Source organism: Emydura macquarii, unplaced genomic scaffold, assembly GCF_026122565.2.
Source record: "Emydura macquarii macquarii isolate MOO-44397 ecotype Brisbane River unplaced genomic scaffold, CSIRO-AGI_Emac_v2 contig_1859, whole genome shotgun sequence".
Classification (NCBI taxonomy): domain Eukaryota; kingdom Metazoa; phylum Chordata; order Testudines; family Chelidae; genus Emydura; species Emydura macquarii.
Genome location: NW_027131996.1, coordinates 65,201 through 86,278, shown reverse-complemented (window position 1 = coordinate 86,278; position 21,078 = coordinate 65,201). Strand labels below are relative to the sequence as shown.

Sequence of the window (21,078 nt, the reverse complement as noted above, 5' to 3'; positions counted from 1 at the left end):
GAAGCAAGGAGCCATAACAAACTCTCTGTCAGCCCCACCACCTTCCTTTGTCTCTCCAGTGTTGAGTGAGTTGGAGCTGGAGAGAATCTAGCTCTGAATGTGTAGCTGGGACCTCAAGGCTGTAACAAAGAAGTAGGATTGGCTAGTGGTAGAGCACTTGATTGGCCTTTCAGAGACATGGGTTCAATTTAAAGAAACCACTAAAACGGAAACCAGAGCCTCATCTCACAAAAGTCACCTTATTGTTGTAAATTTAGATCATGGTAGTACACAGAGACCTGAACCAAGATCAGAGCCCCACAGTGCATGAACATAGTGATAGATGTCATGCTGCACAATGCTCACAATTCTATTGTGAGTCTTGTAATAGTTGGTTATTTCTTAAATCTCTAGCTCCTGGAATCCTGTGAATATGTGAGAATCTCTGCTTTCTTTAAAAAAAAGTAAGTTTCTGGCTCTCATGGGTGCAGAGAAAAGCTTGAGAACATAACTAAGGGCACAGAAAGGTTCAAAACCAGAAAACAAAGAAAAATGGTCCAAAATACTACTGTTGCTGCTGCTTCTTTTTTAAAGTAATATGATTTTTAAACTATGATCCTGATTTTGAGAAGCCGGACTCATGATTTTTAATATTTTAATCTAGAGAGAGGGAGGGGAAACTGAGGCACAGAGCAGTGAAGTGACTTGCCTAAGGTCACATGCCAGGTCAGTGGTAGAGCCAGGAAGAAAACCTAGCGCCCTAGTCCCATGACCCATCCACTAGATCAGTGTTTCTCAATTGGGGTTCCGCGGGAACACTGTTAGGGTTCCGTGAGCAGCTGTTCTCCGTGCCGCCACTCAGCTGTTCTCCGCGCCGCCGAGAGCAGCTGTTCTCTGCGCTGCCGAAAAAGGGAAGATGCCCCGGATTTGTCGGCGGAGGGTATCTAGTGCAAGTGTAATTTAAGTGAAATTTAATTGAGAAATGCTGATGTTTGGTGTTAAGAGTTTGGGGAGTTCCGCAATTATTTATGGAGTTCAAAAGGGTTCCGTGGCCAAATTTAATTGAGAAACACTGCACTAGATCATTTTGCCTTACTGGACTGTGTTGGTCACCTTCCAATTTACATCAGTTGAGGATCTGGTTTCTTGCACTTAAGTACAATCAAAAACACAAACCAATATACAAGTTCTAGCCTTTATCTGACCTGCTCTCCTGTGTCCACACCTTGCAGCATGTAAACTAGTAGCTGCATCTCTAGCCTTCTGTCTAGATCACACCCAGACACAGCGTAATTGGGCACTGCTAGGCTCCTTCCATTCTAAGAGCACCATGCACACAGTAGCTGATGAGTCAATTCATAAAGCCCTGGGTTTGCAGGTGAAGAGCTCTCTTGCTCTCCAGCTCTATGGACACAGAAGCCAGGTGGAGATCTCTGGGTCAATCCCCTGCAGCTCCTGCTTGACTTACCTGGTGCAGTCTGGCTACCATCTCCCAAGGCTGCAAACACATGCACTGAATAGAAATGATTCCCGATTGTTTCAGCTGCCAGCTTAATGCAACATCAGTCGCTGCTGCTTTGCTGGATCCTCCCCACTTTCCAGCATTGCTCCCCAGCCCCCATTCAGACTCCCAGGCCAGCCTCCTGGGGTGAGAAAAAGCATAGGCCCTTAGACATTGGGATGTGGGAGGGAATTCTGCCTAATGGGTGTCTTCTCAGCAGGCATCACTTTCAGGAGACCAGGGTCTCCTTGCTACTTGAGCCATGCTACCCTGCTACTAGCAGTGGCGCAGTGCATCAGGGACTGGAAGAGGCTAGAGCAATAGGGTGGGAATGCTTCTTGGCTCTGTAGGGTGATGGGATGAAAAATACCAGCTTTGCCCCAGTTTTCATATTCACTAATGGCTGTCCCTGTCTACTGGGCCAGGGCTAGGGATGAAAATGAGGGAACAAAGTATTCCAGGAAAGTCACAGGGACAGGTCAGCAGATTTGGGGAATGGGGGAATTTAGGTCTGGTTGGTGCCAAAGCACTCTGATTCTGACAGCTCGTAGTTAGGAGATGATTTATAGTTACGCAGCGGCCACCAGCCCATAGCAGGCTGGTCTTGGTAGGGCATGGAACTGGGCTCCAGGAGAGCTGCGTTCAGTTCCTAGATCCGTCACCAGTTCCCCGTGTGCCCCGGGCATGTCCCTCACTTCCCCATCTGTAAAAGGGGAAATGATCCTTCCTGTGTCTGCCTGGTTTGCTTAGCTGGTAAGCTCCTCAGGGCACGGCCTATCCATCAGTATGTCTCTCTGCAGGGCCCAGCACAAGGGATGCTGGGCTCTGACTGGGGCACTCGCTGCTGCTGTAATACAAACACAACAGGAAATCCTTAGCTGATGCAGTTTGAGACACTGCTACACAAGCTCAGGAGAGGCAATAAAGGAGAATGCAGCACCAGCACTATCTCTGTCATAACCAATGCTTTCATCAAAGACCTCTCATACATATCCTGGCCCAACCCACCCCATCTTAGCAGATACCAACCAGGGAAATACCAGCTCCGATTAACGAGGCCCCAGCCTCCATCAGCAAGACTCTGTAACTTGCAACATGTCCCTAATGTTTGGTGAGATCAGGTAAGATAGAGCAAGAGGCTGGATCCAGGCATGGATACTGCTGAGAATGTCTGGAGTGCTAAAGCTGCTCCATCTAAAGGAGGAGCTGGGACCTTTTTGTATCAGGTTTTATTGGCCTCAGAGGATAAAAACAGTCCAGAGAGAGGAGACAAATGCTGGGGAGATGGAGATAAACCATCACCCTTCTGGAAGTGGCTCTATCTCCTGCCCCAGTTCTGAGTAGGCTCAGATCTACCTATTCTCCTGGTGAGGCTGTGAGTCTCCAGTACCACTGAAACAGGACAGGAATGGAGATGAAGACCCAGAGACAGAAATAGCATCATCAATGGGGCTTGGGGTTTTTCTGGCTCAAACATTTTGTCAGCTGCAGGTCCCTCTCCAAGTGCAGTTTGATCCTCATCCCAGACCTTTTGCATCACAGACAGAGGTGGGGGTTACAGCACAGAGAAAGACATGTTAATAACAGGGGTACAATGGGAGCTATGAGCCCCTTTGTCTAAGCTAACTGGCCCAGGCGGAACCCCTGCATTCATGTTTCAAATACACAAGTAGTACCTAGAACAGAATCCCTCTGTATCCACAGCTGGAGCAGGGCACATACAAATGTAACATACTGGCCCAGAGCAGCCCTATCCTTCTTTAGTAGCTGAGAGGTCTATGAGTCCCTGCCAGGTGTAAACCAATGGCACTGATCCAGCAATTCATGTAGTAGTAGCAGCATGTGCATTTCAGATGCAGCTGTCCTAGATTGAAGCCCCACAGGTGGACCCAAAAGGGAAGGGAAGGGGAGATGTTATACACACTTCCCCCTTCACACACTTGGTCTGAATAATGGCCCAACGCTATCAGGGCTTTGGCTGAGCCCATGGCCTGTGTGTGCCATCTGCTTGCACAGGTGCTGGCAGCGAGCCGATGACCAGCTTGCATGCTTGAGTCCTCATGGATTTTAAAACTGCCTTGGCATGCTTGGCAGGGCACCTCTGCACATTTGCTCTGTGGGTGCAAGAGGAAGAGGCAGGCTGAGAGAAGGGGATCGAAGCAGTACAGCACTGAGGACAAGGGCAGGTAAGGAAGAATAGGCTTGTGGCTAAGGCACGAGTGTGGGATTCCTGAGCTGTAGGTTTAGTTCCTGGCTCTGTCCCTGACTCTAGGGATATGGCTGCACTGCAATGACACACCCATGGCCGGCCCATGGCAACTGACTTGAGCTTGCAGGGCTCAGGCTACTGAGCTGTAAAACTGCAGTGTAGACATTCGGTCTCGGACTGGAGCCTAAACTCTGGGACCCTGCAAGTGGGGAGGGCTGCAGAGCCTGGGCTCCATCCAGCCTGAGCCCAAACATTTACACTACAGTTCTGCAGCCCGAGCCCCGCAAGCCCAAGTCAGCCACTGGTTTTAATTGCAGTGTAGACATGCCCTATATGTATGTCCCTGGGTCAGTCACTTGGTCTCTATGCCTGAGGTCCCTCTTTGAACAATGGGGATAGCAAGATTGACCTAGCTCTGGGTGGGGATAAAGCTAAATTCTTTGCATATGAAATGCTCAGACCGTGTGGTGGAGAGAGTTAGCCCCTCTGCAACCCTCAGTTCATGGCTTTTGACCAGTGGTGGAGGAATGGGATTTGGCATTGGCATTATTAACCAAGATCAGGGCCCCACTGTGTCAGGTGCTGTACAGATAAAGAGTGAGCAAGTTACTGTCTGGCGGTGCTTACAGTCTAAAAGACAAGGAAAACCAATAGTGGGAGGGAGACTGGTCACACAGCAGGTCAGTGGCAGAAGCAGGAACAGTCCCCAGGTGTACTGCGTTTCAGTCTAGTGCCCCATCCAGTTGACCATACTTGGCTGCCAACCACACACAATAACAACTAGTTCTTATACAGCACGTTTCATCAGCAGATCTCAAAGCATTTTACAAAGGAAGTTGGTATTATTAACTCCATTTTACAGATGGGGAAACTGAGGTACAGAGGGGGCAGCATCTTTCCAGGTCACCCAACAGGTTGGTGGCAGAGCACAGAACAGAACCCAAGGCTCCTGAACCCCTGTGCACTGCCATGTTCTATCCACTAGGAAATCACTGCCTCCAAAACCCAGCAGTAGCAGAAAGTGGGGACAGATCAGAGACAAGGGGATCTGGGACAGCTACTAGAAGCGTGTCAGTCATTCAGTTCCCAACATAGCACCGTCAGCACCCCAGAGTCCAAGAGCTCCTCTGGACAGCAAAGCACATAAAAGACCATTTCTGGCAATCGAAATGATAATATTGTTTGTGGGGAAATAAAAGATAACAGTTACAAATTTTGCTTTACAATAATTAAAAAAGAATGTTTCAGGTTTAGTGTCCTCACAGCACATAAATAAAAACAGGGAATTATGCAAAAATAATGTAAATAAATCCTAAGGTATTTTTGGGTGAGGAATATGTCTCCTTTTAAATATACAGTCTTTATTCAAATTATCGGGGAGGGAACCCATTTAGCACTGAACAGTGAGTGCAGACATTGCTGGTGACTGCACTTCTGTCATTATTTTCAAAGGCTGGTGCCCAAAGTTAAGCACCTGAATCCATATTTAGGCATCTACATTAACTTTCAGCTTTACAGTGAGATTTTCATAGAAAGGGACCTCATGGATCATCGAGTTAAGTCCTCTTCTATCGGAGGCAGCCCAATCAGATAATCATGCTCATAAATTTATCAAGCTCCATCTTAAAACTAGTTAGGTTGCCCCCACTTCTCCTATTGGGAGGCTGTTCCAGAACCTCAGTCCTCCGATGGTTAGAAACTCTGTTCTAATGTCCAGCCTGAATTTATTCACTGCCAGTTTACACCCATTTGCCAATATTGTCTATTAGCTTCAACAGCTTTTCTTCCTCCCTGGTATTCACTTCCCTGATATATTCATAGAGAGTAATCACATCCCCTCTCAGCCTTTGTTCTGTGCAGCTAACCAAGCCAAACTCTTTGATTTCCTCTCATAAGACAGGGTCTACATTTCCCTGATCTTCCTAGAAGCCCTCTCCCAGGTTTAATTCATTTTCTTGAATAAAAGCACCTATAGGAGTTAGAAGCATAATTACATAGAAAATCAATCAGACTTGTGTGTATGCCCTTTTGAAAATCTCACTGTTAGGCCCATAATTTTAGTCACCTAGTTTTTGAAAATATTGGCCTTAATTTTCAGGTCATTTTCTGAAAACATTTCAGAGATGAGCTATACAGGTGACCATGTATAAAAAGTTTCCAGAATCTCATCATTGCTAGGGCATTTTTTTCTGCAGCCTATTTGCTGACAGGCCTTATAAATCGAAGGGCAGGAGTCCCCGTAAAGCAGAGCATCCAAAGAGATAATTTATCTGGTACCCCAAAATGGCTTTACTGTTTTCCCAACCCACACCCCTCCACTAGAACTTTCCTTGCTGATGGCCTATGGACTAGAGACAACTGAGGACAAGTCAGTGGCAGGGCTGTGGATGACCCTGGGTTACCTAGGGAGGCGGTGGAATCTCCATCGTTAGAGGTTTTTAAGCTGCGACTTGACAAAGCCCTGGCTGGGATGATTTAGCTGAGGTTGCTTTGAGCAGGGGGTTGGACTAGATGACCTCCAACTCTAATCTTCTATGATTCTATGACCAAATCTTTATACAAATTAATGCCCATAAACTGAAGGACTCTGTCAGCAGCAGCATCATGTGCTAAGGGGTTCACAGCTGTCTATTTACAGGCTCCAATGTGGTGTTTTAAACTGGACAATAACATTGCCCTTTTCCAGGGAATACACAACAATTTCCCATTACAGATCAAAGTGCTGCGATATATATATATATAGACACACACATATACATATATACACAGATATACAAATAGACGGATGATGATAATTACAGTGAAAAACATGGGGCCACTCTCCCTGCATCTGCCCATTTGCAGCTGGGCACAAAGAAGCAGCAGAATACAAATGTAGAGCTGAGTGAACAGTTGATTTTTCATTTGGTGACTGAACCAAACAAATTAGGAAAAAAATTCATTTCTGGTCAAGCAAAAGTTTGTTCAAACCAATGCAAATTATTTTCAGGTTTTCATTTCATTTTCAAGTGGTTTTTACCATTTTAAAAATTCAATCCAGCTACATTTCTAATGAAACACCATTTTGAAATGAAAAGTCAAAACGTTTTGTTTTGAAAATGTCAAAATAAATCATTTTGACCTTTTTTTTTTTTATTCAGCTGCAACTATTTGCTGAATTTGACCTGAATTTGTCATTGTGCACCATGAAATGCAGGTTGCGGCAACTAAACTATTTGACCGAAACATTTTGCCAAGCTCTATACAAATGTCCATGAACCGCAACCCAAAACAAAGCCTGGGAGGAAACCGTTCTAAGGTGGCGACTGGCCCCAATACCCATTGCTGTACTCTGCACCCATCTCACGCCCACACATGAAAGCATATTGTACAATTGGTCGCCAAGAAAAAATGCAATGTCGGCTCTCAGTGTGAACGAGGCAGTCATAGGCTGGTTTCCAGCACCAAGCACATTAAGGAGCTGGCATCTGTGTCAGAGTCCCTCCCTGTTATCTTCCTCATCATCCTCCTCCTCCTCCTCCTCCCCTTCTTCCTCCAGGTCCTGCATGGCCGTGTCCCTGGCACTGGCCACATGCTCTGGTACCCGGTACTCCCGTGGGAGCAGGTGCTTGTTCATTTTGATGAAGGCCAGGCTCTCCACACTGCCGGTGGAGAGGCAAGTCCGCCTGTTCCGCACGATGGTCCCTGCAGTGGTGAAGAGCTGCTCAGAATATAGGCTGGAGGGGGGGCAGCTCAGGTGTTGCACAGCCACCTGGAAGAGGGGCAACCACACATCCCTTTTGAGCTGCCAATAAAGCAAGGGCTCGGCACTAGCAGATAGGACCACGGTGTCCTGCAGGTAGCCCTCCACAATCTGGGCTGCCTGGGCCTTGGCTGAGTCCAGGAGCACAGGGGCCACGCTGATGAGGCCGAAGTCCTCCAGGCTGTCCCACAGGGACCTGCCCCGATCTGAGGCACTGCCCTCGCGCTGCTGCTGTGTATGTCTCCGGCTGGCGCCGTGGTCACGGACATCCCGGATATTCTCAGCCACCTCATCAACGAGTCTCTGTGTCCAGCGGTGCAGACCGCCCTCCCCTTCGGGCACAAAGGAGGCCATGTTGTTCTTGAAGCGGGGGTCCACATAGGTGGCCAGGACATAGTGCTCCTGGCCGCGGATCTCAGCAATCTGCCGGTTACCTCGCAGGGTTTGCAGCAGGCTGTGAGCCAGCACCAGGCCAGTCTCCTCCTCCTCACCTTCATATTGCTGCACCAGTGAGAGCAGCTTCTTCTCCAGCAGACAGATGAGCGGTATGGCCTGGCTGATGCTGGCGTCCGTCCCGCTCACCAGCTTGGTGGCGTCATCGAAGGGCCGCAGGATCTGGCACAAGGTGCGGATGAGGGGCCAGTCAGCCTGGGCCAGGTGCAGCCCGCCGTCTCGCTGGGCCTGGGAGGAATGGCGCAGGCAGAAGGCCTGGACGGCGGCTCGCTGCTCATACAGCCGCTCCAGCATATGCAGGGTAGAGCTCCACCGTGCTGCCACCTCCTTCTTTAGCTGGTGCCGCGGCAGCTGATTCTCCACCTGCAGCTCCCAGAGCAGGTGGCGGGCAGCGTAGGAGCGCCCAAAGTGGGCACAGATCTTCCTGGCCACTGCCAGCACCCGGTCCACCTCCTCATTGCTGTGCAGGAACTCCCGCACCACCAGGCCCAGGCAGTGCGCCAAGCAGGTGACACGGGGGAAGCCGCCTTCCCGCAATGCCCGCCACACGCTCTGTCCATCGTCTGAGGCCACAAAGCCCGCTGAGAGAGAGAGGGGCATCAGCCACTCTCTGATGACACCCCGCAGCCTTTCCAGCACATGCCCAGTGCCGTGCTGCTTCTCCAGGCCACATATGTAGAGGGTGGCATGCTGGCGCAAGATGCTGCTGTTGCTCATGCTCACCCAGTGGGCGCTGATGGACATGTAGTTGGTGGTTTGCCCACTGGTCCACATATCCATCGTCAGGTGCACACGGCCGCCCTCACAGCCCCCCAGCCTCTGCAACACTGCAGCCTTCACTGCCCGACACAACTCCGGCACGGCCTTCTTTGAGAAGAAGGAGCGACTGGGCACCTGCCAGCGAGGGGCAGCTGCCGCCATCATCTCCCGGAAGCCCTCACCTTCTACATGGGAGAAAGGTAGGAGGTCAAGGGCCAGCATCTTGGCGCAGGCGGCATTCAGTGCCAGAGCTCGAGGGTGAGCTCGATGGTACTTGGTGCCCCTCTTCAGGCTCTCATCAATAGACAAGTGGGTGTAGATGCCCCCTGGTCTCCTGGCGATGTTGGGGGCCCGACCAGTGCCACTCCGCTGCCTGGCCTTGAGTGTAGCCCCACGTGGTGCTGTCAGGGGCTCTGCCATTCCGGGCTGCTGTCCCCCCATGTTCTTCTGGCGCATGTAGACAATGCTGTGGTTGTGCTTGATGTGGTTGCCAAGTGACGACGTACCCAAGCGCTTCGGGTCAGTCCCGCGCTTGACCATCTGCTGGCAGATCATGCAGGTGACACGTGTTGGGTCCCCAGAATCAATAGAGAAATATTCCCAGACCCATGATTTCTGCCGGTGGTATCTCCCGGGCCCTGGGCTCTGCGTTGCCACAGCAGGCATGCAGGATGTGATGGAAACGATGCTGTGGGAATTGCGCTCTGCCCATCTGTCCCCTGTGGTCTCCTTTGCCCCAACACTGAGATCTCCCCTGCTCCAGATGGCCAGCTCATCCTGCTTTTGGACACTGGTGAAATATGAGGTTATCAGCATCGGATGCTGGGCTCCCTCTTCCTGCGTGCTAGGGTGTCCCACCCCATCGCTGCCCTCCTCCTCCTTCTCCTCCATGTCCTCCGGGGTAACCGGCTCCGTGGGAGCTTCCCCATCTATGCCAGAAGAGTAGTCTGAAAGTGTGTCACCCCCTGATGAGCCCGCCTCCCCGGCCACACTGGCTCCATCCTCATCGGCCTCAGACTTGACAACCTGCAATACCTCGTCTGGAATGAAGAGGGGTCCTCCAGTGCCTGACTCCCCTATGATCCCGGACACAGCAGGCTCAGCCAAGCAATATTTCTGCGTGGCGGATTGTGGTGATCGGCGGCTGGCAGACAAGCATGGCTGTGACAATAACCCTAGTTCAGTGCCAGTGCTGGGGCTAGCTGCATGCTGCCTGGGGCTTAAGCGTGGCTGTTTGGCAGAAGAGTTTCTCCAGCCTCTGCTGCTATGATTATTTCTCTTCATGGTGCTCTAGAAAGTGGTAACGGCTGATAGGCTGTTTAATATAAGACCTTGCTTAACACTGATGGGGAATGGGGACAAATCCCCACTAGAGGCCTGGCACTGAGACACTTAAAATGAGCAAACAAGGGGTCTGACCAGACCCTGGATGCACATGAGATTATGGGGTGGAAAGGTGGCAAGAGAAAGTTACATTGAAATCCTGCACCCAGCCAATAAATCTGACAGCAGCCCCCGTTATCGAGGGATGGCACCCCAGAGGTAAGGCCAGTGGTGCCTTGAGGGAGAGGTTTAAAATGATCTACTTTCCTAACCTCCTTCTCTCCTACCCTGCTAAACCGACCCTTCTCCATGAGACATTCACAACCGCGTCTTCAAGCCTCTCTCTTCATCATCCTTTTGTGCCAGGGCACTGAGAAAATGCCATGTGTCCAGTTGCTGCTAACCAAAGCAGCTCAGGCTGTGGCTCTCAAATACTGCTGCAAACTATTCACCATCCAGCCAAAGTTACCAAAAAAACCTCAAAACCGTACCAAGGGAATTCCCACAGGAAGTAGATCAGAGGAATCTGCAGTTTGCTGGCTCCAGCAGGAAGAGAGCTTGAATAATTTTCTGAGTAAATAATTTGCAAAAAGAGTTCTTCTCTCAGCTCTATGCAGGTCCTCACCAATCGTACTTCAGGCAAGCAGCAAAGAACTCGTTATCTGGGATCCATACACTCAGTCAAGGCCTCTTTGCTCAGACAAGGGATCTGTAAATGCCAGCTACAAAAAGAGTTTTTGCCACGCGGATGCCTGTTCTGCTAGGAACTGCACTGAGACTATCCAGCTCTCATCATAGGGGCCACTGAAATAAAAAGTAAACCCCACCTCCCGCCATATGCTGTCCACTCTCACAAAACCCCACAGAGTCAGCGAGTTCCTGTCAGGAACCTGCTCCCTCGTCCTAGGTTCTATCTTACAAACAAGTCACCCAGCTCCCGTGCTCACTGGTTATCAGCACTCAACCCACAAACACATCTCCATCTCCCATCACCCTTACTATCCACAAATGATCAATGTTCCCACTGTCGGAGCAGGGCAGGATCTTTTCTCTCTATTGTGGTGTAACCTCTGACTGAAGATTTTCCCACTGTGAGTACATATATTCATGGGGCTCCACTCCCACATAGGTTCTCTGAGGCTGGGTAAGAGCTGATTTGTCAGCAATACTTTCTGCATGCTCAGAACGGTCAGAGATTCTCTCTCCCACACGGCTCCTCTGACAGCATGTAAGGTCTAAGCTCTGAGCGAAGCCTTGCCCCTCAGTCAGCACATGCACTTTGCCTCTCTCCCTTGAGGGGTCTGCTGGTAGAAAATGATGTCTCTGAGGTCTCCTTGGTGGTGAGACCCCCTCTCTCCTTTGGAGTGTTCCTCTGCTGTCTTTCCAGCCGGCGCTTATTCCTATAAAATTTCCAGTGGGGTGGACTCTGGGAAACTTTCCCTTTGGATCTGTTTACAGACATCTCATGGGTTCTCCCTTCCTCAGGACATTTAGACCAAGATTCTCCTTCTCCTTCTCCCTCACGATCCCATCATCTGCCGGAAATAAAAAACAACAAGAGTCCAAGTGTCAGCCACTCCGTCTTGTTTGAATCCCTTGGCAATAAGAACAAACAGTATCACAATAAAAAGAAGTGTTGATAATCTATTTTGGATCATGTGAATGGGTTCACTGGCATAGAGCTCATAAGGACGGCTTTGAAAAAACTTAATAGAGGAGAGAAATTAAGCACAGATTTATAATTTCTTACTCCTGCTAAATAAAAGGGTTTTAGGGGTCATGGTGGAAATCAAATGAACATTCACTCCCAAAGTGATCCTGTGGTTAAAATGCTTAATGCAATCTTTGAATAAAGGGAATACTGAGTTGAAGAGGTGATATTATCCTAATATATGGCATTGGAGAGACCACTATTGGAATACCGTTTCTAGTTGTGGTATCCACATTTGGAAAGGGTTCAGAAAAAAGCTATGAGAATTATTCAAAGTCTGGAAAACCTGCCTTACATTGAGAGACCTAAGCAGCTGAATCATTTAGCTTATCAAAGAGAAGGTTATGATCATGATCGATAAGTAGCTACATGATGAAAAGATTTCTGATAACAGATGACTCTTTAATCTAGCAGACAATGTCAGAATAAGGCACAGTGGCTTAATATTGAAATGAGAGAAATTCAAAATGGAAATAACATTTTTAACAGGGAGGGTTATGAAGAGCTGACTAAGGGAGTTGGTAAAAAGTGGGTCACCTGGAATCTTTAAATCATCACAAGTTATTGGGCTGGATGTAGGAATCATGGAATGAAATTCTCTGGTCAGTGTTATAAGTGTTTATAAGTATCTGGTGTCAAATGAGAAAAGCGGTGGGCCTTTGGTTTACATTTTTTAAAATAAAAACAATTGACTTTATTTTATACAAAGAATGATTATACAAATGTGCCACCATGTAATCTGTTTTAACACTTCAAATGATCAAAAAAAGAAACAAATCCCCAAGACTTCAATGGCACATTCTGAGTGCTCAGCCCTGGTGAAAATCATGCCACTAATGATGGTATTATGAAAAGAACATCCTGCATCTATATTTGAAAATCTTGGTTGATATGTCTAATTGTTACAAGTGACTGACTCCCCCTCCCCTCCCGAAAAGTCTATCTAATATAGGGAAACCAGGACTTTATCTATCACCTTTACTAATTGTCTTTGTTCTTTGAAACAGCTGGGATTTTAACTCAATTATTCTTAGTATTAACTTTTAAAATCTGTTTTATTAATCAGTAGTTCACATATTAAGTTTAAATGTTTAAACTGTGTCTGGGAATAAAAATATTTTCTAAAAAAAATAAATCTTTTTTGAGAGTGTTTTTTGAAGAAAAATGGAAATGAAGACACAGAACTTAACTTCTATAATTTTTCCTTCTTTCCCTTCCAGTTTCTCTCCTTCTCCCTCTGCCCTCCCCTCCGGCTGGGAGACTCGGTCCCTGGCCCGTTCCCGGGGCTGGATCGGCCCCTGTAGGCGCTAAGGGGTCAGAGCCTGGCTGTGTCCGTGCGTGGGGGCAGCAGCTCCGGGACCCGCAGACACCCGGGAGCAGAGATGGGGCGAGGAGGGGCCGTTTGCGCAGAGTCACTTTCCTGCCCGGCCCCGGCACTTTCCCCGGGTCTCTCCCCTCACCTGCAGCCTGCGGCTCGGGAGCTGGTGTCAGCAGAGCTCGGGGCTGCCCCAGGGGCTGGTTCCAGCCAGCGGAGAAAGTCCCCCCAGGCTGGGCACAGAGGGGCGCTGGTGCAGGGCTCTCCCCGCACAGACCCCCGCTAGGGAGCAGCAGCTGATCAGCCCGCCCCAGCTCACTCACTACGGATGCAGCAGCAGCTGCGTTTGACCCGGGAAGCTCAGCCCCCGATACACTAAATAGATAAAACAGTGAGAGAAAAAGAGAGCAGCCTTCCCTGCCTTGGCAACAACCAGAGCCCTCTGGTGGCCTCAGCTAATGAAACCCTGGGACAGAAAATCCAACCAGATTCTTTCTCTCCTAACCGAACAGAGAAAAACCTCCGAAGAGAATGAAGGGGAGTGCCAGAGAAACGTGCCCCTGCTGCCAGCCAGGCCTCCAGGAAGCCCCATCACCCTCAGAGATCTTTTATTGTGGCGCTCCCTGAAGCAGACTCAAAGCACTGCAAAATCCTGCACCCCCCAGGCTCCTGGAATCTCCCCCTATCTTCACACACCTGCTCCTGAGCAGGGAGGCCAACGGCTAATGCAGGATGGCTCACGGCTGGCAACTTACAAACAGGCTGCACTAGTCAGCTGCACTAGCTGCACAGGCTGCACTAGTCAGCTATTGCTGGTGGATGCTTTTTGGTTGTGGTTTTTCCACAAAAAAAAGGCTTATCGAAGAATGTTTAATAATTTTTGACCCAGAATGAAACATTTTCTATTTTGGTTTGGTATGTTTTTTCCTGTGGGTGCTCCCTCCCCCTCCCCCCCCCATGGGAAAAAAAAGGGGGTAAGGAAAAGAGAGGAAAAACAGATAACTGAAAAGCAAAACTTTTCTGTTTTAATTTGACTTGAATCAAAACACTTTTTTTTTTCATTGTGAATCAAACTGAATTAAAAAAAATTCCAGGAAAACTTTTTGAAAACAAAAATCCATTTTTTCAGAATCTTTTTGTGGAAGATATGTAGTGTTTATGGCTAGCATTATTATTGAATTAAAATATAATATTGAAATAAACTTTTGTTAGAAACCACTTTCACCAATGCTTGCATAACCATAGAAAAGTAGTCCTTTCTATTGATGTACTCTGTGGCAAGGTGGTCTAGTGCCAAAATAGGGATATCCGCTCTGTCCTGCATATTGCTGAAAGTCAGAGTCCTGATCAGCAGAAGATGATTGATTAATGGCTATGCACACTTGCATGACAACAGCCTCCACAGTGGATTTTCCTACTCCAAAATGATTCCCCACTAACTGGTAGCAATCTGGCATTGCAAGTATCCACAGGGTGATCAGCACTCATTTCTCCACGGTCAGTGCAGCTCTCATTCTGGTGTCCCTGCGCTGGAGGGCTGGGACAAGTTTGGCACACAGATCCAGAAATGTGGCTTTGTGCATCTGAAAGTTCTGCAGCTATTGCTCATCATCCCCAGCCTACATTACGATGTGATCCTTCCAGTTTCTTGAGCCCAAAAGCATCACAGCCATTTGCAACTGCTCTGTGAATGTCAACAGCTGCCTTGAACTGATTTTTGCTATGTCCCACTGCAACCTGTTCTCCAAAAAATTGTTTTGTTCCATGCTGATTTGGTTCTTCTTATGACTCTGCAAATATTAGAGGATTGTGTGTCCTGTGCTTGCAACACTCATGACAATAGTGCAGAGCTCTGCAGGCTCCATGCTTCTGCCAGAGATAGTGGACACCGAGGAGGCCCACGTGGGTTTGTGGGATTTTTAAAAAAAACATGTGAAAACTATGAGACATAGATGACATTATGGGATGGAGAAAATTGCATGCTGGGAAGTTCACTTCTTGCTCCCAGTCAATCCTGTGCGACTTGTTTCTGCCTCACCAAGCACTGCCAAAACTTCCTGAAAGACAGTGCACTGGATGGTGGCAGATTGTACACTGGGACAGTTACTCATGGTGCACCACACATGATACACTAACTGGGATAGCTTTATATCGATGTAACTTGCATCTACCAAAGTGTGTAGTGTAGATATGTAGTGTGGTAGACTAGAGCACTGTAGCTTTACACCCCAGCTTGCCATGCACTAAGTCTCTGTGTAGACAAGCCCTAAAGTATTTATATGGCCTTCATCATCAGTGTCTGAGCATATCACCCTCTTTATGTATATACACCCTCACAACACCATGTGAGGTAGGGAAGTGCTATACCTATATAAGTGACTTGCCCGAAGGCCCACATATAGTCTATGGTAAAGCAGGAAATTGAACCCAGGTTTCCTTAGTCCCAGGTTAGCATCCTAACCACTAGACTATCCTTCTTCAGTAAAAAGAAAAAAAATCCCACTTAGGCCCAAATTGTCAGATGTGCTGTTTAATGTTAAGCACTTGAAATCATATTTAGGAATCTAGAAATGTGGAACTCAGTGGGAGCTGCTAGCTGCTCCGGAACTCTGAAGGTCAGGACACTTATTAGGTGTCATGCCTAAATTCCTTTACAAATCTGGTCCTTAATGACTAACTTTAGGCACTCAAATTTGAAAATGTGGACCTCTGTCACTCCTAAGATAGACTGAGAAGTCTTTGATCACTGGAGTTGTCAGAAGATTGGATAAGGTACAGTTAAGTGTTGAGAGCATGTGTAAATTCATTCAATAATAATAAACATCATCCCCACAAAACACTATATTACTGCAACATTAGAATAGCTCATTCAAGCATGCTGAGGTCAAGAAATGTGAACATTAATGCTTTATATGTAACCTTATCTCTGCCCCCTTGTGCATACACATCATTATGATACCCTCTTTAACGACATGATCACATACTCCTTAAATAATACAATAGCATGCAGCCTTAGATACACAATATACCTAGTGGTCACAATATATCCAGTAGGACCTGTTAATAGTGAAATCAAGTTTCATGGAGCTTGACTTAAAAAGAAATGGAGATTCACTATTAGCAGAATTATCAGGAGAAAGAGCTGGCGACATAGAAGCCTTGGGAATGGGAATTTCTTCCCTGTACGCCTGGAGCTTTCTGAACACCAGAAAAACTCTGTGATGATCAAAATACAGGGGGCACCAGATGATCCAGAGATGGAATCTGGCCAGGATATTCGAAAGATTCCGAAGCTGCTTCATTCAATGGAAGAAACAATATTTATTATTATTGTTATTTGCACTGCATTAGCGTCTAGGAGGCTCAATCACTGGTAAGAGCCCCATCATAGTGAGGTATGTTTTTGACACAAGTTTTACTAGACTCCTCATTTAGGTCTAGATTGCAATCACTTTACTGTTGAAAGTTCTTGACATAAGATGCGCATCATCAGTGTGAATACTTTTGGAGTAAAAAGGTATAACTCAGTGTGTGCAAGGGCATAACAATCTGAACCTTAACAGATAAACGTGATCCTGACATGATAAATATATGACCTGGGTTCTATTTCTGGTTCTGCCACTGGGCTGCACCAAGGCCTTGAGCAAGTCACTTCCTATATCTGTGCTTCTGTTTCCCCTCCCAGTTTTTGCTTGCCTCATCTATTCAGATTGTAAGCTCTTTGGAGCAGGAGCTGACTTGCTTTGTGTTTGTGCAGTGCTTGGCCCAATGGGACCACAATCTTGGTTATGGTCTCTAGCCACTACCATAATGCAAAAATAAATAATAATGATTTGGACAGATGAGAAAATGCTGCCCAGGAGAAAGAGATGGATTGCTTCCTCTGTCTGGGAGTATCCATATATGCAGTCTCTAGGAAGTAGTCACTCCAGCTCTGATTAACTACCAGGGAAAGAGGGAAAAAAATCTGATATTCAGAGACCTCGCATAGATTCATAGATTTCAAGATCAGAAGAGATGACTGTGATCATCTAGTCTGAGCCTCCTGTGCAACAGGCCAGAGAACTTCCCTGAAATAATTCCTGTTTGAACTATAACATATATTTTAGATAAAATCTAAAAAATTGCCAGTGATGAAGAATCCACCTTAGCCTTGGCAAATTGTTCCAGTTGTTATTACTCTCACTGTTCAAAATGTACACTTTATTTCCTGTCTGAATTTGTCTAGCTTCACCTTCCAGCCATTGAATCTTGTTATACTTCATCTGCTAGACTAAAGAACCCATTATTGAATATTTGTTCTCCATGTAGGTACTTATAAACTGTGATCAATTCACTCCTTCTCTTTGTTAAGCTAAATAAATTGAGCTCCTTGAATCTATCACTATAAGGCATGTTTTCTAATCCTTCAGTCATTCTCCTGGCTCTTCTCTGAACCCACTCCAGTTTCTCAACATCTATCTTGAGTTGTGAACACCAGAACTGGAACCAGTATTGTGAACACCAGAACCAGTATTCTAGCAGCAGTCACAGCTATGTCAAATACAGAGGTAAAATAACCTCTTAACTCCTACTCGAGATTCCCCCATTTCTGTAACCAAGGAGTGCACTGGTCCTTTCAACCAGAGCTGAGAGCTCATGCTCCCATCCCCAAATCTTTTTCAGAGTAACTGTTTCCCAGGATAGAGCCCCCCATCTTGTAAGTATTCTACATTCTTTCTTCCTAGATGTGCATTTTACAGTTAGCCATACTAAAATCCATATTATTTGCTTGTGTCCAGCATACCAAGTGTATCAGCTACAAATCAGATTTGTATCAGTGGCCTGTCTTCTTCATTATATAGCACTCCCCAAATGTTGTGTTATCTGAAAACTTTACCAGTGATTATGTTATGTTTTCTTCCAGCTTCTCAACTAGCTCTTGTATGACTAGATCATCAGATCTGTGAAAGCAAAGAAATGGAAGCTCTCAGATCACCCTTCTAAAGCAACTGGCTGGATATGCAGAAATTAATTCTTATTTCTGAGTGGACATGAATAACAAGGGAGAATCTAACCCAGACTATAGTAGAGGTATTCCCAGACTCTGGCTAAAATACACGTTGAATTGAGAACCAAACTGGAATTTGTCATTTGTTTAATTGATTAATCATTTATTAATCATGTTTAATGTGGTAGTGCCTAAGGGTCAATCAGAAATGGGGGCCCATTGTGCTAGGTGCTCTATATAGATAGAATAGCGATAGTCCCTGCCCCCAAAGAGCTTACAATATAGTCTATATAGCTAAATAGACAATATAGACACCAGGGCTATAACACACATTCAGAGTGAACAGTATTGTGGTAGCAAATGCGAGTTTCATGGGTTCTTTCTGAGGGAAAGAGGGATAGGGTTAAGTATAAAGGGATTAACTAAATGGAAAGAAAAGTGAAGGGCAAGGGGAAGCTGAAGGGAAGGGGGATAGGACAGGGCAATGGGTAAGAGAGTTTGTGTGAAGTGAAGCTGGAGTGAAGAGATTGTGATGGAGGGGGAAAGAGAGTTGGAGCAAACAGCCTGTCAACACTGCATAGAGGAAATCCAATCAAAACTGTAGCAAGTTTTCTGAATGTCCAAAGGTCCTTCCTTTGGCTGTTTCTGCAACTGCTCCTACCAGATGGAGTTTCTGGCTTGTTCCTCTCTGCAGTTTTCCCCAAAGGCCACATGGTGAGGAGGAGGGAAGGAAAGGAACTTCCTGGGTTCTGGTTTCCCCAGAGTGGGGTGGGTCTCCCAAACAGCTTTGGGGCCAGGACAGTATTGGGGGCAGGAGTGGCTGTGTCTGGGCCCCATTTTACCTCCAACTCCAGTGCAGCAGTCCTTGCTTTTTGTCTGCTTCTGCAGTGCTCCTGCTGTCTGGAGTCTCTAGCTCTTTTACAGTGTTTAGTATTAGTTCATTCACATTGCAAAGTAACCTTTTCTATCAGTCATGGCCTGGTTTTACAGCCAAAAAATAAAATTAAATAATAATAAAAAAGTAAGGACATATTAGCAACTGCAGTCCATTTTATATACCCAGTGGATTGAAAGTTCATAACATAATGTAAGGAGGAGCTAGATTAGAGACAACCCCTTCTCCAGAATAATCACCACTGAGAGAGTGGCTATTTTTGTGTATAACCTTAATAGCAAGATTAAACTATGTATGTGAAGTTGGTGCTATAGTGAAAGGTGTCACACTGGCAGAAGTTACTGCTATCCATAGCACAAGTGACAACAGTGTCTGGCTAGTAGGCCTGAATCCTGTTCTGGAGGCCCATTCAGTCTCTGCTGAGACAGCACACAAGGAGGGCAACAAGTGCTAGTTCTGGCTGTGTTTTTGTGATGTAGACAGGGTGACCAGACATCCCAATTTTATTGGGACTGTCCTGATGTTAGGGGCTTTGTCTTCTATAGGAGCCTGTTACCACCCCCATCCCTCCATCCCGATTTTTCACTCTTGCTATCTGGTGATCCTAGATGTAGACAATAATCCTGCTTTTGACTGGGTGAGGAAGTCCCAGCTCATATAAATGCAGCACAGCTACTTAAACAATCAATTCCACTGTTCTAGTCTACTCTATTCAGGTTTTTATACTATGTGTTCATCATGGTAGTATCTGGTCCCCTTCCAGTAGTGCATTAAGCACTAGTCCATATCTGTCACATACTGTTTGTTCTCTCATCCTCTACCCAGCGGGAGAAGAACATGAAGTGTCTCATTTTGGTAGGTTTTCTGTGTTAGTTTTTCTTTTTCTTCTTTTTGTTAAATAGACCTGTTGCTGTGTTTTCTATTAGAGAAGGCAGGTCAAAGAAATGCACCTTATGCTTTGAGTGGAAAGTGATGAGGTTTGTGACAGTTCTTAGTTCTTGGAATTCATTCCACAGAGTGAGCTCACTCACAGAGGAGAATCTGTCTCCCACACAGATGAACTTCACGCTAACTATTGAGAGTTCCATTGTGCCAGAGGAACAAAGCTGTTGACCACGGTCTTCGTCCTGGAGCTTTAAACTGTCTTTCAGTGTCCTGGGCCCAGGCCATGGAGTGCTCTGAAGACAAGGACAAGGACAAGTGATTATTCCCCTCTATTCGGCATTGGTGAGGCCGCATTTGGCGTATTGTGTCCAGTTTTGGGCCCCCCACTACAAAAAGGATGTGGACAAGTTGGAGAGAGTCCAGCAGAGGGCAACAAAAATGATTAGGGGGCTGGAGCACAAGACTTATGAGGAGAGACTGAGTGAACTAGGCTTCTTTAGTCTGCAGAAGAGAAGAATGAGGGGAGATTTGATAGCAGCCTTTAACTACCTGAAAGGGGGTTCCAGGGAGGATGGAGCTAGGCTGTTCTCAGTGGTGGCAGATGACAGAACAAGGAGCAATGGTCTCAAATTGCAGTGGGGGAGGTCTAGGTTGGACATTAGGAAAAAGTTTTTCACTAGGAGGGTGGTGAAGCACTGGAATGGGTTACCTAGGGAGGTGGTGGAATCTCCATCTTTAGAGGTTTTTAAGCTGCAGCGTGACAAAACCCTTGCTGGGATTATTTAGCTGAGGTTAGTCCTGCTCTGAGCAGGGGGTGGGACTAGATGACCTCCTGAGGTCCCTTCCAACTCTATGATTCTATGACAAAGAACTTAAACTTGATTTGAAATTCTATGGGAAGCCATGCAGAGAGTGGAGGATATGCACATGGTAGCCTGTGTTGCTGAGCAAATGCACTCCAGCGTTCTGTACTTGCTGGAGTTTCCTAACTACCACAGGTTTGAAGCCCAGGCATATCACATTGCTATAGTTCGGACGAGAGGTGACAAAGGCACCAATAACTGAGGCTAGGTCTTATCTGCCAGGATGGGACAGAGTCTCCTAGCCAACTGGAGATGGTAGGAAGCATTACTTGAGTCTGTTGCGATGTGAGAGTTCAGCATCAGCAAGGAATCCAAGATTACTCCTATATAGCCTTTGAACTAATAGGCTTCCTCCACCAAAGCCCACAGATCCCTCTTGATTGAATGCCAACCACCCATCCCCTCACAATCCTTTGAAGAGGTGATTCTTTAATAGGTCTGAGAAGGATCGTG

The 21,078-nt window shown here is 46.7% G+C and overlaps 1 protein-coding gene across 1 annotated transcript; it reads right to left on the bottom strand.

The window, feature by feature from the left end:
* Positions 1-6,227: 6,227 nt before the first annotated feature.
* On the bottom strand, positions 6,228-13,876 carry LOC137159334 (zinc finger BED domain-containing protein 6-like). Its single transcript, XM_067557493.1, has 2 exons — positions 13,138-13,876; positions 6,228-11,501 (listed from the first exon to the last, which is right to left on the bottom strand). Exon 2 carries the CDS (start codon positions 9,925-9,927, stop codon positions 7,162-7,164), a length of 2,766 nt encoding a protein of 921 aa, XP_067413594.1. The 5' UTR covers positions 9,928-11,501; positions 13,138-13,876; the 3' UTR covers positions 6,228-7,161.
* Positions 13,877-21,078: the final 7,202 nt, after the last annotated feature.